The sequence below is a fragment of the Hylaeus anthracinus genome, unplaced genomic scaffold, assembly GCF_026225885.1.
Source record: "Hylaeus anthracinus isolate JK02 unplaced genomic scaffold, UHH_iyHylAnth1.0_haploid 11985, whole genome shotgun sequence".
Taxonomy (NCBI): domain Eukaryota; kingdom Metazoa; phylum Arthropoda; class Insecta; order Hymenoptera; family Colletidae; genus Hylaeus; species Hylaeus anthracinus.
The window spans coordinates 9884079-9902950 of record NW_026534333.1 but is presented as its reverse complement, the minus strand read 5'-3'; the positions used below and the strand labels follow the sequence as shown (position 1 = coordinate 9902950).

Below are 18872 nucleotides of genomic sequence, written 5' to 3'. Positions count from 1 at the left end.
GTCGCGATTTCCCATTCAGCTTCCATTTAGTTCAAATAATTATTTAACAAAGTAAGACATAGACTTTGGAAATCAATGGGAGTTTGTTTTCTTTGATTTCCATGGTTTCGTACTTAGTATTAAGCTCGTCGACTCTATGTAGAGTATGCATCTATGCGTGTATATTCTATGTAGGGGGAGATCGAAGGAAGTTTAATTCCTTCTATCTCCGGGTCTCCAATCGCAGCAACCTCCACGTGGTGAGACCTGGTAATCGGTATTATTCGTGACGAACAATCCTTCGTCGCGAGTAATATCGAGCTAATGGCTGCGAACTTGTAATAAGATCTTTAGATATAAAAAGTGTAAAGTGCAAAGTGTAAAGTGTAAAGTGCAAAAGTGTAAAGTGAGATTAGATTTAGATTAGCAGGAATACAATCAGTTTTCAGAAAAATTCATGTGTATAAATTATGTATTAACTTTAATATATTTTTATTGTAAAATGGTAGTCAAGTTTCACGACAATTTGTGTTTATTAAACTACAGATCAAACTACGAAATACGTATTTTCTAAAATTTTGTTTTCTTGCATTACATAAAATTATCCTATTTGTAACGTACTTGCGTTCTGTGTGAAATGGAATTCTTAAACCAGTATAATCTAAGAACTGAAAAAACTTGTATATCGTTCCTAATAACACAAAGGTGTGTATTGTAAGTGTTGATATTCAATTCTTTAGTAATATATTCCGAGAATGTTTGCACATTTTGAACTGTATCGCCAATCTCGTCAAAATCTCAAGATCAAGTCAAGATCTCGTTGAGATCGAGATTATATATTCGATCGATATTAAATTGTCGAAAATTCGAGATTGATATGCATGTTCCGAGATTTTTCGAGATCATGATCGAGATCATACAAATGTCGTCTCATCTCGCCTTGTGCGCATTATTAATCTTTTCTTGATTGAAATGGAAGCATTGTAACGTACGAATGAATTGAGCGTAATATTGTATCAGAGCTCAGATACATTAACACTAATAGCTCCACAATCGAGGGGCACCAGGGATTAAAAAAGTGGCGATTGTCGATCGATCGATGGTCCTCGGTTCATTACTTCGAAGCAATCTGCTCTCTGCAACGTGCTCTTCCACGCATTTTCACCGCGTTTCACCCGAACTATGCCCCCCAAAAAAGATTTTACGGCTCACAGTAGGGTATAAAAACTAACGAGCTATCGCGATAGCTGCTACCCGGATCTCCGAATGTCATAAAACAACTGTTTCACTTACTGAAACGGGAACAGTGGTTCACAGCATTCGATCCGCCAGGTAACAACGTCATCTTCTAATTCCACGCCGCGTTTCTTCGTCGCCTAACTCGTAAAACTCACTGTACGGAGTGTTTTGCCAACAGCGGAGTGCAACACGCAGCGAAACCACCCCTCGCCCGTTCGCCGTTTTAGTGGCCGTAAAGTGGACCGACACGCTGGTGAAAAAAATAAACACGACCGTCGTTAATCATCCACCGATTTCCTTTGCCAACTCGCGGCGTGGATTAGGAACGGTCGACGATTTTCATCGTCGTCGCTCAAAACCGTCGTCGCGAATCGATGGAAAACCGTGCTTTACGACACTTTCATCGGTCGTTCGTGATTGGGGATTGTTTTTCCACATATTCTACGTACAGTCTGATTCAGGAACGTATCGTCTGATTGGGAACGGGGTTACCTGGCGTATTCTACCTAAAATGCCTAACTCGAGGAGTCGAACAAATCGACACCCTTCAGACAAATGCGTTTCTGGATCAGGTTGTTTGTGGTCATACTGTCTGTCTCATAAGAGCGTGTCGGCTATATTTCTGTGAATGTTTATATATTGGTACAAAATTTGATATAGGTCGAATCTACACCTAAAACATTAATACGCATTTACCTAGTAAGGTATCCAATATCCTCCATTAGCAATTGTAGCTTGGCACAATTCATGTTATAATATTTGCAGAATAAGATATATTCTTATTTAGGTTCAACTTTTGTAGGCACATTCGCGAAGATATTATTTTGCATAAAGATCCGCGGTCTAGTGATTACACTGGATAAACTGAATATAATATTTTCTTTGGTGCTTCAGTAGCTTTAAACTCTTACTTCTAGTAGAGACGAGAAAGTACTCGAGTCTCGAAATTTTCCATGATTTTACTAAAACGAAAAAAATTAACTATGAAAGAGATTTTCAGAAGCTACAAAATGATATATAACGCTTGCACATAAAGTAATTGTAACGACTTCAAAAAATTGCACAATCAGAAACAACGTAAAAAACACACGAACTTTTGGTCCGCCCTGAGAGAGCGGTATTAAATTTTGGTTTTTGACATAAATATGTTCCTCGATATCTAAAAATTCATGTTCATTACGTAATACGGCATGATTTCTGTTTGTTCATTATGTAGCGAAATGGCTCCGACTGCAAAGGGTTAAAATTGACAGTGAATCTACATCTATGAAAAAAAAAAGAATATATTAGGTTGTCCCAAAAGTTTCATCCGTGACTTGCACTCAGTTATTTTGTGTGGCATTGTTTATATAAATAGACAACCTAATTTCTTAGATGTTAATGTTGTAACATTAATGGAGTGAAATGAATGGTGCACAATTCAATAATGTAACATTGGTAGAGGTGCGCGGGATCCCGGTCGGGACGGGAACTCCTCCCGGAATCGGGATGGAATCCCGAGAATTTCAAAATCTCGAATACATCCGGGATTCCCGTGAATTTCCGGGATCCCGAAACCATTCGGGATTCCCGGGAATTTCGAAATCCCGTACATTCGGATTGCTGAAATTTTCAAGAATAACAACACTTTCGGATATCCCAGATATTATTCTATATCCCATACATTCTCGGGAATCCCGAACATTTTCGAGATCCCGTACATTCTCGGGATCTTTCCCGATATTCCCGGATATTTTCGGGAATCTCGCACATCCCTAAACATTAGACATAAAATATCGTGCATGTATTGCTATTTAAGGAAATGAAGAAACTTTTTGGACAACCTAATGACAACAACATGTCGAATTGAGTAACCTCCTCCTTTTCGAAGTCGGTAAAAAAAAAGTCTCACCTGGATAGCTCGATGGAATGAAATGCCAGCTTCTAATCACGGTAATGTCGAAGTCTCCGAAGGGTCTTTACGAGACCAATCGTCCGTCCTTGTTGAGCGTTCGCGCGCAGGGCACACATGCTCGTCGCGTTGACAGCGAAGAAGAAAAAGAAGGGTTGGGATCGTCGTTGCGGCTGTTCGTGGTTGTTGGCTTCTTGGTCGTCAGCTGGACGCGGCTGCGAGAAAACGAGCATGGAACGGTGGGGAAAGGGCGCATGGAGGGGCGGGAAGGCGCGAAGAACGAGGGACCAGCGTCTCTTCTCTCCAGATGAGCCCTCTCTTGGAGCAGCTCGTCCACGATCTGCCGCTCTAGTCTTTACGGTCTTCAGTCTCGCGTCGAGTCCCGTTCGCGCATCTTTTCGGGGCTCGTTCCTTCGTTGCTCTCGCGTTCCTCGTCGCAAGAACGTGCCGCGTCGATACATCGTCGCGCCAAGTGCTCCGGAGACACATTCCTTTTAACCTTTTTTCTGCTGAATCGATCGGAGATAGAAGGAACCTTTGCGCCAAATCCACGATTTATTCTGTAATAATTGCGAAGAATTTTTCATTATTTTTCGCTCTTTCGCGTCGTTTGTTTCGCGACAGACGAGGGAGGCAAAAATTTATAATATTAATAGTTGGTTGTCATCTATTGGTCCTTTTCAGGATAACGTTTTAAATATGATATTGTATGGAAATTTGAGAATGATCGTGGCTCTTGAACGAGCTACGAAACAGTCATAAATTGGAGTAATCAATGTTGATTGTTCTGTTATGGAGAGTTAAAATATCACAGAAGAGTCAATGAGAGTATTATATATTCTTCGTGATTTTTTTCTCGGTATCTTAACTCTCGATGGGCCACGATTATTCCTGTGCACAGTACACATTTTCCAGTCGTGATTCGTTTAAACTCGCGTTAGTATCGTATACGAGATAGTATTGCTACTCTCGAGTATGCTCGAACTCAGCAGTCGAAAGGTTAATAATCGAGGGCTCGTCCGACCCGTCGCTTTCTTTTCCCATTTTTCGACAAGTCTCGGTTCGTTGAACTCTCCGACCGGGGTGGCTCCGATTTGCTTCGTTTCTTGGGGTGTATCGGGCTAGTGATCGGACGTTGTCGAAAACACATGGATAAAATTGGGATCGCTGGGAAGTGCAACTGGTGACACACTGTGAAGTACCGATAGTTCGCGGTGGAGTAATGTTGATGGTTTCGTTGACAGGTATGATATCGAGGATTCGTTGAAAAGATGCCGAGAATATAATTGAAATAACTTCGGTTGGAAAACGATTAGGTGCTTCCAACGATTCAAGCATTCTATTCTAAACGTAGAACATTTTATTACGTATGAGTCATCCTTGGTATATTTGACAAGATCTACCAGAAAAATGTTCACAGATACGTTTATTTTTGGCTCGTGATCATAAAGCTCCTTAATGAAAACGTCGATTTTTCTTGCAAAGAAACTCATCGAGGATCCCTGTCTCGACGTTCTGATCTTGAAACGGGGAAGGAAGTGAAAAATAATGGAGACGCGCTCTTCCACTCCGCTTTCACCCGTTATCGATAACGTAAAAGCAGTCCGAGCAGAGGCTATCGTTAACGTTCCATAAAGTCGCGCAAAAAGAGATCGGTCTGTTTCGCACGTTCTATCGCGATGGAAGTGGATCGTACCCGTCGATGACGAGGAATATCGACGGGATAGACTCGATTAAAAAATGCTCGCCACTTGCCAGCGATAAATCGCTACGCTTGGGTCAGGGAACACGTATAATCTTTGTCGATCGCTTCAGATTCTTTTCGATGGCTTCCAACTGTAGCCGCGGTCGACTAATTATCCTTTCTAACCCTGAAATCAGAAAAACTGATTTCAATTGGGCTCGAATAGTTGGCGAGGATATTGCTAATACTATGTTCAAAGTCTGTACGATGAGATACGAAGGATATCTCAGAAATTATACGGCGAGATTTGATAAAATTTAAACGTGTTATAGAATGTCGATTATGGTATCTGTAATAAGTTACCCAGTTTTTAAGTTTCGAAAATGTATGTTTTTAACTGCTTTAAGAAAAATAAAAAAACAACAAATATATCTTTGTTCATCCCCTAACTTTCTACGCTCGCTAATCAAATATTTTGCTAAGTATCATAAAGTTTTAATAAGAAATATTACTTGGAGATTTGTATCGAAATCGGTGAATTATGGCTAGAATAAAAAAAAAATACATTTCATTCGTCGATTAATATTTCTAATATTGCCCCTTTCGTTACGAAAGTTTCTGGCTGTTTTTAATACTTTGATCAACTCGAGAGCCAACTTCGCAATTCCGTGCTGCCTTTCGTCGTGCCAGCGAAACAGCTATTGTGGATATTTATATCAGAAGATAGTTCCATCTATCTCATCGTACTAATTTGGTGCTTCCGGAAAGGCGTCATAGTCAGCGCGGAATCGCGGCAATTATCGCCCGTTGTCTCTCCACTCCGTTTACGTGGCGAAATTCTCGATTCGCTTGCAAAACGGACCATGAAACGGGAAGCGTTATATTCACGAGGAGATCGTAAAAAGAAAGATGATCGCGATCTGTTTTTTATTTTTTATTTTTTAAAGAAAGAATCAGAAATCATTCTTTCGTATGCGAATTTGAGAATGTTGAGGCAATTTTGTTTGGCACTCGATGAATTGGCATTCTTCGTATGAAACAGTATAGTTTGAGTATTCGTTGAGAAAACGAGACGGTTATCAAAAGTTATTGCCTAGCCTACTTCGTGGTTTAATTTTGTGTACACAGTGTAGTATCAGCTTATCAGTTGACTTTAATTTAATTTAAGGAACGTAATAAATTTTCTAGTACTGCAAAACAACGCCAACATCCCTTTACAAATACAGTGGATCCTGGTTATTTGGGTCATCGATCGGCTGGCTAGAGTGCTTACAAATTTTAACTTTTTAAAAAATATGATTTTATAGCATTGCTTATCTACTTTTAGAATATATCAAACTCAATGCTCCGTCTGCCGTTGCTTTTACGTCGTATGGGACTAAGTTACTGATCAAACTTGCGATTAGACTACGCAGGTGAGAGTGTTTTCGAATTATAGTTAATCAGTTTGATCAAATGGGAAGTTTCGTAGGAAATAAATGTGCTTTGCCTCGAAATTATAGACACCTCTGAGTCAGGGCCTGCAAAAAGAGTCTCCCTAAAGAGAATCTCTCTTATCGGGAAGTCCCTTGCAGATTTCGAGACAAAGCACATTTATTTGTTTAAAACTAATTAAACTATAATTCGAAAACACTCTCACCTGCACAGTCGAATCGCAAGTTTGATCAGTAACTCAGTCGCATACGACGTGAAAGCAACAGCAGACGGAGCATTGAATTTGATATATTCTAAAAGTAGACAAGCAATGCTACACAATCACCCTTTTTTAAAATGTTAAAATTCGTAAGCACTCTAGCCAACATTTGTAACTACTCTAGATGACCCAAATAACCGGAATCTACAGTTCTGGTCCAAACGTGTCCCAATTAGCCAGAATCGAGGTATCGAGGGAATCCCTTTAAAAAGGCGTGTCCGTTTCAGAATTCCGCGAGTGTCAGATTACCAAGCAGCCGGCCGGCCGAGAACCATGATCGAGAATCCGATCGCGGTGTCGATCGCGAAGCAGCGTTGAACGGTTCGAGCCCTCGGGAGCGATCGATGATGATGCGCGTGAAACGAGCGACCATCAACCTCGCGACGAGCTAACGAATTTCGACGGATCGTTCAACCCCCTTTGGTGATCAGTTTGTCGTTCGATCAAGGGCAAAGGAATCGTGGCCGAGAAGATGGCGAACGAGGGGCTGCTCTTCGCTGCGTGGTTGCTCTTCGTGGCCCTCGGAGGCGTCTCGACCACTGGCCAGCGTTACACCACCAGCCCCACTCAGGATCTGGATAATACTTTGCAATCAGTACCACCTCTGGGGTGAGTATCCGGTTATCGACTGGGGTTATTGCGCGACTTATACGGGGGCTTGATTTTCGGGAATATTGCGCCAATAGAAGCGTCGATTCTTGTACGAAGGACCGGTGTGAATCGATAAACGGGATAGTAAAGCGTACGATTTACAGAGTTGTTTAATTAAATTCATCTATTCGATTTGTAACGTTAGTGAAATAAAGAAATATTAGTCTATGCGTGAAGTAACAAATACATAGAAATACAGTCAGTTCCAGAAATATTCGTACCCTCTAATTGAAGAAATTTGTTTAAATTAAATGGTAGGTTTGATATGTTCCAAGCGTATGTTTGTATAAATATATACCTGTGTAACCTTATTCATATACATACTTATAATGAAAAATTCGTCGGATATTGAAATACCTTCAGCTTAATTTGATATTTCTGACATTGAAAATTATATACATGCGACTGATTCAAAAGACAATTTATTTGTTAATATGGTCTCCAACGATGTTCCAAACATTATAACACTGAATAATGAGGAACGCAGTGGAACAAAAACCATCCAATTTGGTAATATCAAAACTAATATTTAATCAATAACCATAGAGGGTACGAATATTTATGGGATTCTTTTTTATGATTGAAAATCATTTACTAATATTATGGGTGCGTATCTGAAAAATGTCACACCGACGTAACGCTTGATAATAAAGATGTTAGAATAAAATAAATCCCAAAAATGATTTCGCACATCCGTCGTGAGATCTGTAGATTTTTTTTTATTAACGGAAAATTTACAACTGGCTCTTGGAGCCAGCTAGCAAATTTGATGTGGGTGTCTCGTATATGCACGACGCTCAACAACGTTTCCACTAATAATTAAAATTTATCATTTACATTTGTAGGTCAGTTGGCTCTTGTCTCTTTAGTCTCCTTGTTGTTGGTCCTTCGTTTAGTATCTTAGCTACTTCGTTGGGATGATTTGTTATTTTAATTTTATATGTAATTGCAAATTTGTTTATGTGCTCGTTGACATACAGTATCCCTCGATCTTTATATATGGGATTGATTGTATATTTTGTATTGTAGTTTAATATAGATGATGTTATAGGTTTTGTCTCTTTAGTCTCCTTATTGTTGGTGCTTCGTTTAATACCTTATCTAGTTCGTTGGGATGATTTGTTATTTTAATTTTATATGTAGTTGCAAATTTTTTACATACTGTATCCCTAGATCTTTATTTATGGGACTGACTGTATGTTCTGTATCGTAGTTTACTATAGATGTTGAGCAACGAATGGAACTAAACGATGACCGAGCAAATATGTACCTTGATTCTCGTTTTTAGAAATGCGTTATTTCGTAAAAGAAGTGCCGTGTAAGCGAGGCGCGAAACGGGCAATCTTCGATCGATTCTTGATCAGAGATATCGCGCCTGCGCGCGAGACAGTAATTTGCCGTGATCACTAGGGGTTCCGCCGCGTGCCTAACACTGCTTGGAATTTGTGGGATGGTTGGTATATTCTGGATAATAAGACGGATATGGTAATTCGATACTTTTGAATTAACCGAATTCAGGGTAGAGGGATGCGTATTCAGCCGACGAGAAATTGTTGCACTGGAAAGATTCGAGCGCCACGAAACGAGAAAGTATTTAATTTCTAAGCGAGCTTCTTTACAACGAATTCTATGCTTGTCCTTTAAATCTGAAGGATGCTGTAACACGAAGGCACTCCACACGAAGGTAATCCAAATCGTGGTGTTTGCCGAGGAGTCGAAATAATTAGACGAATCGAACGAGCAGACTCACGATAGAGTTCTCACGAGGCAAGTGTTAGTGGTTTGACAACTCCCTAACTTCTACACGTGGGAATGCCAGTGATAAAGCTGTTTTCAGCTCGTTTCTATTTTTACTTTGCTAAAGGATGGGGGACAGTAGATGGGGGGGAGTGTAGCGATGTCGTTTTAACAAGGAACTTTCTGCTCTAGTTTCTTTTTTCATTGGAATGACGTAATACCATGTCGTCTTGGACCAGCGTAATGTTTATCACGTGTCTGGCGTTTCGGTCTGTCCGTTATGAAGCACACCGAGGAACTATTCTTCGCGTGAAAAATTTGCTTTCGGTTTATTTTACGCGAACCTACGTCACAGCGTTTACGTTTGGTCAATTCACCGCGTTAAAAAATTGCCTTCGGTTTATTTAACATACGCGATTGTTTGATTTTTCCATTATTTATATAACACATTACGGAGACGAAGGAATGTCGAAACTATAATGGCCTAAATTTAGCATCCGTGGTGATTTCAATGCGGCCGCAGCGTACGTGCGCGTTCGTCGCAATTGAGTAATTGAGTAACGTTCACACGCGAAGAATTCTGAAACATTGTAACATCGCGGAAACGATTGCTATTCATTTTTCGATCTGCTTTGACTAAAACTTCACCTCGAGATCAAGGAAAGTACAAAGATCACAGTTGCTCGAATAACTGTGAGTCGTAAGGAGACCTAGCTAATTATGTACATCCGACGATAAATATGACTATAATAGAACTATTTCGCGGTCTTATCAATCGCGAGCGTTCGATATCGATGCAAATATAACTGCAGTTATGTAGTCAGCTTTAATAGAGGTCTAATTAGACATCTAATTTATTTTTATTCGATACGCAATCTTTTTGAAGTATTTCAAACTTTCCTTTCGACTAGTATTACTCGAAGTAATTATAAAATCACGGTACGATTCGCGAGTATCGTCCTCGAAGAGAAGGTTTAATTAAATTGATGACTGATTGTTTTCGAGGTCAGACGATTGTACGTGTTACAGATACTCGGGTGCAAAATACAAGTGAAACACAAGTTCGTTTGTTACCGAAAAAAAAAAATGTTCCTTATTATGAAATAAAAGAAATTAAAATAAAGGTTCGAGAAACACCTTTGTCTTCCAGCTGGTGTAATAAACGATCAAAAACCTAAAGCGGATTATTAACCGCATCGTCAGCATGAGACGCATAATTCGGACATAAATTACTCCAGTGTACAATTTACGTTTGACCAGTGCACGGTTCTGGGGTTAATTCGAAACCGCTTCGGCTGCGCGGCGTCGTCATCAACAGACGCCAAGTAAACGATGCGATCGGACGGGTTTTCTTCCGGATTATCTCGAGGATCGTGGCTAATTACCATCGTGACGGGATGCCCGCGGATTAAGGGGCAATTCCCATTAGGATGGCGATTATTTCGATACTTATTCCCGCTTTTATTTATATATCATATTTCTTTTTTTACAATGAAAACTTTCAGAAGTACATCGTGTAAAGAAACGATAGATTCAGGAGCATTTTGTTAGTTATGGAGTTAGTCCTTAACCTCTTAGTGTACAGCAGGGCTTCTTAAACTTTTTTCACTGACAACAAAAGATATGTAAATATTTTGTGATGATTTATTATTGATACATATATATGAAAAAATACAGTTTTAGAATTTGTTTAAAAACATACAAAAGTATAAAATTGCATTTTTTTGTAATAACATAAATAAAAGAGAATATTAAATACTTTACATTAAAATCTCGTGACCCCATTCGGACCCGTAGTTTAAGAAACTCTGGTGTACAACAACGTGCGAGACTCGTGGTATGGAATACGAGTCGGATATGAAAAGCACAAGTCAGACACGTATGGAATTGTACAACGAATTCTATGCTTGTCCTTAAAGCTCCTTTTGGAAAAGCCTTCATCGATCAGACTCGGTGTGTTCGACGTATCGAGCGATGGACCGATTTTGCGAAATCGCAGATCTCGTCAGACCCGCCTAATCCGAGAAGCGTCATTCCGTCGCGTCGAGGAACCGCGATAACACCTAATTGGGTTATCTCGCGCGTTACGTTACACTCTCGCGTTTCGATTCATCTTTTTATTTCGCACGACAGAGGCGAGGTTTCGTGCACCGTGCTCGTTTCACCGATCACGGACGACGAAGTATTATTATTCCACGCATTAGGCTCGCGATTGACCATGGCGGGCAAATACCGAGGCGGAAAACCTTTTTCTGGATTATATTATGATACAATATAATTGATATTATAAATATAAATTTGTAGTAACATGGTCACTGGAAGGCTAGGTAGGTTAAAAAGTGTCTCATTTTCTGCTTTTCAAGTGTGAACCCTGCACCTCGGATCGCTTGACCCCGCAATGGCATTAGTGAGCCTGAAAAATAAATACGGCGCAATACGATTAACATACGAGGAACGGAATTTTTGTTTGTTTGTTTTGTATAACGTTTTAAGCGTGCATTCATGTTGAAACTAGTTAAAGTCAATTATCGATTATCTATAATCTTAAAATCTAGATGATATATTTTTTTATTATTATTTTATTGGATGCCAAGTCTTACATCAGTGACTATAACGCCTTTTTCCGTTTTTACATGGTTTCGTTTTGTTCCTAATTCATTTCATTTATAACGTCTTTACATGTAATATATTCTATGAAAAGTATAACAATTTTATTTTTTGATATCTACTTTTACTTAATTCTTTGTGATATATTTATTTTATACATTTTTTTTTTACTGTACATTTTACTATACACAAGTTACCTTGCGTTTTATTATGTTTTAACCTGTTGTATCGTTCTTATATATATCACTTATTTGGCTATTATTGTATGTTCTAAACAAGTGTTTAATATATGTATATCTTATCCTGATGAATTTTTATGGATCTAAATGCTAAATTCGCCCACTGGTGTCCTAAAGACTCAGTTATCCGGCAACGAAAAACGGAACGAGAGGAAAATATGCCCGATACACCCGAAAGTGACGCGTTTTCTTGATAGTTGGATACATTTCTCGTTAGATTATCGAGGGGAAATGCGCAGAAAAAAGGAAGGTATCGAAACGTGAACGGAATGCTGGCGCGAATGGGAGCCAAGTGACGCTTTATTATACAAAGCCACCAACTGACGGTATTAGCCACTCTCGCGGAAAAGTATTCAACATTACTGAGGGTATCGTATAACTGGGACCCGGGGAACTAGTTTGTTACGGTAAAAGATTCTTGGCAGCTCATTGCACGCGATAGTGGCGCGGATCTCTCCTGATCGTCTCGTTGCCGGTGGATCTCGATATGGAAAATAAGTAAAATCGAAACACGACGAGCCTGTGATTTCACTTAATACGGTGTATTAGTCGAGGCGATAACGTCAATTCAGTTGGCGGTTTCGCCATGGTTCCTGCCATTTTAACACGTTCGCTACCAGACTGATGCTCTTCGACACTTTTACAGGGCTGAAACTCTGTTTCGTGACTGACTGTAATCTACATTCCCAAATTTATTCTCCTCGGTCTTCAGAAGTAATTCGTTTAGTTTCTTGATGAAATACTAGTTGATTTGGTCCATTACAAAGCGAAGGAATGTCTAAAAAGAAAAATTTCGTCTCCATCCAATTGAAAAAACTCACCCAATACCATTGAGATTAATTTTGTTAAAGCTTCAATTAATTCTCTTAATTTCTCAGTGAGAAGCCCTGTTACTCATCTACAGTCCTCCTGAAAATATTTATAAAGCTAAAATTTTCTTTTTATACAATTGGAAACTACATAATCCGATATTTGCGTTAGTATTAGTTTTGCATCCCGATCAGAATTCATGAATCCTATCCAGGTTTCTTTTCTTTAACACTTCATTCCGATCCTCAGAATTCAGTATTCGTTTTTTCATGAAAACACACGTCGCCCATAGACACGACTAGGTCTTAAATCGATCCCTTTCGAACTCCTAATAAACTCCATCCCCCTCGTTAGCTTCGGCTCGAGCTACACGGTGGTGGTTATTCCTGTTCTCGGATGCGGAGAAATAATATCGCGCTTAGCGACGCGCAATACTGTTCGCGTTCAGGTCTCGCCAGAAGGACGACATTCCAGAAATTGTAGATCGCGCGATAAGTATCTAATGTGTTAAAGAGTTACGAACGAAACATCCTCCAGCAAATTGGCGCCATTCCATCGCCGCCGCGTGATAATCGACCCTGCACGGAAGGCCACCGAAAATCGAGCAAATCATCGTGCCTAGGCACCGAGCGTCACGCTTAAGCAACTTTTTCATTAATAAAGCCGCATTAACGCGTATCTTGTCACGGTCAATTAGACGCACGTTTCACGTGGCAACGGCTAACCGCTGATGCTCGACCAGGCCATTAACGCCGTAACATCGATTATCGTTCTCACGGAATCTTACATCTGACGTATCGCCGTTTTAATCGCGAGGTCGATTAAGACGATTTCTTTCTCTCTGCGTGAATGGAAGAACGCTGCGTTTACATTTATTGGTCGATACCGAACGATCAGATGTTCGAGTTTGGTAATTATTCGACTTTAATCAGCGAAATAATCAAAATTATTTCATTATTTCGAATATAAAGCATTAATAGATACCAAGATGGTAGACGCAGTGTTGAATATTGTATAATTTTTATCATGGAAACATATAGAATAACCATCTTCTGGTACCTTCATTTTGAAAGATTGGATCACAGAAGAGATTCTAAAAAATGCTCCTCTAAGAAAAACCAGCATTTTTAACACGCTCGCGTACCCAGCTAAAAGAAAAATCTCTTTGTCACACAAGTGAACATCGCGCGAAAGGAAATGTCCGAATTCTGTATTAATTTTTGCTGGATAAATTCCCGAAGACGGTGGAATTCGACTGCCTTGTCCCCTCGAGGAAAGTCACGGTCGTCGAAGCGCTCTGGCGATCGTAGAAAAATCTTGACGGCGATCGAGAGAAGGCCGACTAGTCCAGAGGCGTGTAATCGCTAGATAACTCGTGCCCTACAATCGATGAACTTTGCCGTTTATCGGTTGTACTTGTTCGAACGCGACGATAACAAATGTTCTGGAGCGAATTAATAAGCCCGAACGAGTTACGCGCGACGCTTCGACAAACTGTTTAAAGGTTGTCCCCGTCTCCCGGGGCGTTTAATCTGCATTTAATGGATTCAGAAGCAACCGAGTTCAAGCGTTAATGGGCAATCTCTGTGTAAGTGTGCGCGCGTGTGCGTGGCTCGGTTCGTGTAAGCCGAAAGCCTGAGATTTGTCATCGTTACCGCTTAGTCGGAGTAGAAGAGAGCTTTTGCAGTTAAATCTGCTAGGATCCTCGAGTTTCTTTTCTTCGAGGCTCGTCTTTTTACTCGTGCCCCTTTTTCCAATAATCAATTAACCGCCAGCGGGTTCGCCATAACTGTACGCGTCTTTGACGTTTATTTGAATGCATTAGCGAATTGTGTAAAACCGCTCCGTGTTTTTTTTTTTTCTCCTGTGTTATCGCCACTGTTTGTAGAACCACGACGGTTTATCACTGTTCTCGCGTACTACCGCTGTAATTAATTAACGTGACAGGAAGCTACTCTAGCAAAAAAGTGATAAGTGTATTGTTATCACGTATCCATCGAAGATTTTCTTCGAAATTTTTTCAGACAGTGAGAATAATTAGATTTGACGACATTTGGTGATTTGATTTCAGAGGAGACGCGAAATAAAAATGATTGTAAAGGGTGGATTCGATGACGATGATAATGTAATAATAATCGCTGTCTCGAGTGTTAAGATGAGACATTACGGTGAAAAGCAACCGGAACGGTGAGCAACGCGAAAACAATGTAAGGGATGGGTCACTTTCTTATCATTTCTCTGCCCACCGATGGATTAACAACCTTCGCTGCTACTTTGCTTCCTGTACACTCGTAGCAGAATGTTACTTCCAACCGCTTTATCGTGTTGAGTGATACACAAAAATACAAAGTAGGGACTCGTACTCCTCGTTTATTCATTATACGATTTGAACGCTAAATTTTCATTCAGTAAATAAATAATCAACTCCTAGTTGTCGAATAGAATTACATGAAGCATGCCTGAATCTGACGTACGTTCCACAACTTCTTTGATTTAAGCAAAATTGAATAATAAACGAAACACCTCTATACCATTTCTTGTAAATATATTATAATTGCATACAAATGGTCAATAATGAAACTGATAAAATTAATTCCACTTGAGCGCGATGCACACACAACCAAGCCTAATATTCCACTATACTTTCGTGCTTTTATTTCATTCCTGTCACATCACAACGACTGCAATTCCGTTTAATATTAGATCCACCACCGTTCTCAGGGTTGAATAGGATTCAAACGACAAATGACGTCACTGTTATCGGTTCGAATTGAGATTTCGTCGAATCCGAGTTACGGTCTGACCCCGTTCCGCGAATCGATCCTAATTGGCGAACAATCCCGCCGTTGCGCGATTCCAGCTGAAACGTGCCACTATGCAATAAAGATGCCACTTTTCCTCCCTCCAGTTCCTCTTTCACTTCCTCCCGCGTGCGTTACGTAAAACCCCACTTAGTTTAAACTAATCTAAGTGGCGGACTAACCGTGAATAATTATGTAAGTGATGATCCAGCATTAGGCGTGAAATAGGTCCTATCCTATTTTCGAACCCGTCCCACTGCACACGCTTGTGGGAAAATCCACGCACCCTTTAAGGCCTTCTTAGAACTGCTCTTTAGAATTCAGACATCGTCGATACAATTTTTCCTAAGACTTTGACTCGACGGTGCATAATGTTTCCGCTTGAGAGTATGATATCCTATAACGAAGGTTTTTTCACATTGACTCTGTGTTTTGTATACTATACTTCATGTTCGGATCAGTTGATTTCGCTGTAAGTATCCATTTTAATTTTAAATTCATCGGAACTTCGGGACTTTCGAAATATTGAAGACATTCTCTTACAGTCATTGCTGTTTCAAAGTTTATCATTTAATATTTTCTAAAGGAATAGATAAAGAGCTCGTGAATAAAGATTGTCACCTTCTCGTAGGTTAACTTGCATTATTTTTTAATACAACTTCACGAGAATTCATCCAATGTTAGACTCCAATATTTCTCAATGCAAATTTTACAAGATACACTTCAAACTGCACATCTACAAGTATAAATATTGTAACTTACTACACGCCACACTTTTTGCGTTAAAAATTCTGAAAAAATTCCCTTACGCTTTGGGAGTTGAGTCAACTATACTTCTCGAACAAGCAAATATTGCATCGATCGAATCGTCTTTTATTCCTTTTCGTAATTATGGACCTACAGTTCTTATCGATAACTTTCTCAATCTAAAATGAGTAGAAGTTTTTAATTCGCGTAACGTGGACGAGCGCGACCGCCCGCGCAATAACCCAATAAATTGCGCCAAACCCAACGCGTGTCTAAACAGCGCGAGCAGCGGGTGTGGGTTTAAAAAGTTCAATTGGAAAGTGCACGTTAATGGATCCGAAACAGCCGTTGGAATGGCACTCGAGATGGCGGATTACGGTCCATTAAAATTAAAGCCGATCAAAAGGCGACTTCTTCGCGCTCGGGGCCATGGCACGCAGAGACGAACGTAACTGCATTCGAACAATAAATTACGAATAAAAACAGCGTGTAGCGATTCGTTTGGAACGTTCATTCGACCGATACGTCTTTATCCGAAGAGCACGAGCCTTCATTCGTTTAACGCGAAGTATGATTTCATTGAGAAGGAGAAAAGAAGGAGAACCGAAGTGAAACGAATGCTCGCATTTCTCCAGCGAAGAATGTTCTTTATTTTAACGACAGTTCTAAGTTTCATTTTTGTCGAACAAATAACTCATCGATAGTTTCTTAGGTCAAAGAATTGAGAGTTCAGTGGAAGACGAGCTTGGCCCTTGGTGACGAGCAAGACACGTGGCACAAAAGTAGACTCTGAAAGAGAAATCAAGAATTGTGACGAGGTAATGGTTTTGGAAAATAACTCTTAGGGCAGAGTTCTCAGGTGACGCATGACGGGGAGATAGCTAAGCATCCAACGATATTTCATGCTCTGTCACTATGCAAAACCTCATTCAAAAGTCAGACTTTCTGACTAGGCAACTTTCTCAGTCGGTTATTCAGTTGTCATGGGCGTCGAAGCAACGATGGAAAAACGAACCATGGAGATCCTCTGTTTAGGACTCGTGGCATGAGACCTTCTTTGAAGACGCCGCCTAAACGCTGTGGAGCGAAACACCAACGATAGTTTGCTGTGGTCCTCGACACCTATTCTTTCCCCTGCTTCTTTGTCGATCATCCCTTTCTTTCGCGATACCCACGAAGACAATGTTCCAAAATTTCATTCGAACAGATACACGATACTTCTGACGTTTCTATATAAATCAAAGCAAGTCTACGAAGCAAGTCTGCGAAGCGTGTCAGAAGAGTGTCAGTCGGATGTGCGAGCAAACAGCTCGTCGCGACGAGTCAAGCTCCTTTGTGGGACAAAAATGGGAAGAAGGAAAAAGTGTGGAGAATTAGGTAGAACAAACAGGCGCCGTTATTTACGGCCGTTTGAAACGCGAGAGATTAAAGGAGCCTTATTCAGGCCAGCCGGTGTGTTACGAAACCGACGCGCTTGTATCAACGGTTATGATAGAAATTTATTATTGTACTTATTATCCTCTGGCTCTGGATAATGAGGAGAATGATCCTAGAGGTTACCTCGACGCGGAATAGGTTCGTTGCTGGCTACGATTGGGACAATTGACGCGTGTCTATTTACGTCCATTTGTATTGGAGTATGTGTTAACTAACGTGGTTTTTCTAAGTTGTTTAATAAGGTGCGAAGACTATGAGTTCAATGGGTATTGTCACGATTCGACGATGATACTCGTTAAGACTAAAGATGAAATCGGTGAACGTCCGTCGAGACAATTAGCGTGCTTCTATTCAGGTCTATTCGTACTAGATCATCTATTAAGTAACGTGGTTTTTGTTAGTAGATTGATAAGGTGCAAAGACTGTAGATTGGATGGACAGCTTCACCACAGATCTTTGAGATCACGAGGGGCCAGGGCTATCGACCTTTCAGAAGCTTCGAGTATATCAAAGGGAAAAAATTCATGCAATATTTCTTGTGTAAAGAGGAATATTACTGCCCGGTCGTCCTGAATCTGGTGGTTGGAGTCATTAGTAAGGCTTAGCTAGTGGATTCCAGATTCTGGTTTCGGACGTGACGCTATTAATCATTTGAACGGTTCGCGGAAACTAATTATGTTTTGCGAATAGCATTTGCAAATAACTGTCGAAATTATAAATTCAGAAATCAACCAATATGTTTACCCATTCTTCGTATTATTTTTAGTGCAGTGAACTTTTTCGTATAATCTGTTAATTTTTATATACAGGCAGTCCCATAAATATTTGCACCCTCTATGTTAATTTAATTTTGTTTAAATTAAATGGTACGTTTGATGTTTCCAAGGGTATGTTTATATAAATATGTTGATGTATATATTAACAGATGCATGTATAAGCTTGTGTATATACAGGAAAAATTCATTTGGTAATATCAAAACTATTACTTAATTTAGTCAATACTTCTTCAATAAACATAGAGTGCACGAATATTTATGGGATTGATTGTAAGCTTGAATTGGAAACTTCCTGAAAACAGTCTCATGGGTTTGAAACATCGAAGAATAGTCGTTTTTTTAATTGCTCCACTGATTTACAGACTAAAGGACCAAAGATCAGGGATCGAAATCCTACGATAAATCCTAATGATAGAATATTTCTGCATTTTTTACATTGAATTTCAGCAATGATGGCGTCAAGAAACGCGTGGAATCTCGTTTTCCTCGGATGTTTAAAAATTGTTGGGATGATTAACCTAAGAAGAGCAGTATGTATTATGTCATCGAGGATTTCGAAATTTTCATCGCGATCTAATATA

The 18872-nt window shown here is 39.9% G+C and overlaps 1 protein-coding gene across 1 annotated transcript in view; it reads left to right on the top strand.

Moving 5' to 3' along the window:
- Nucleotides 1–3382: 3382 nt before the first annotated feature.
- The window catches only part of LOC128886747 (fibrillin-2-like), a 36341-nt gene continuing 20851 nt past the window's right edge, over nt 3383–18872 (top strand). Inside the window, exons 1-3 of the mRNA XM_054141903.1 lie at nt 3383–3671; nt 4165–4353; nt 6714–7095. Coding sequence (XP_053997878.1) covers nt 6959–7095 — 137 coding nt within the window. The 5' untranslated portion in view covers nt 3383–3671; nt 4165–4353; nt 6714–6958. The remainder of the gene's footprint in view (nt 3672–4164; nt 4354–6713; nt 7096–18872) is intronic.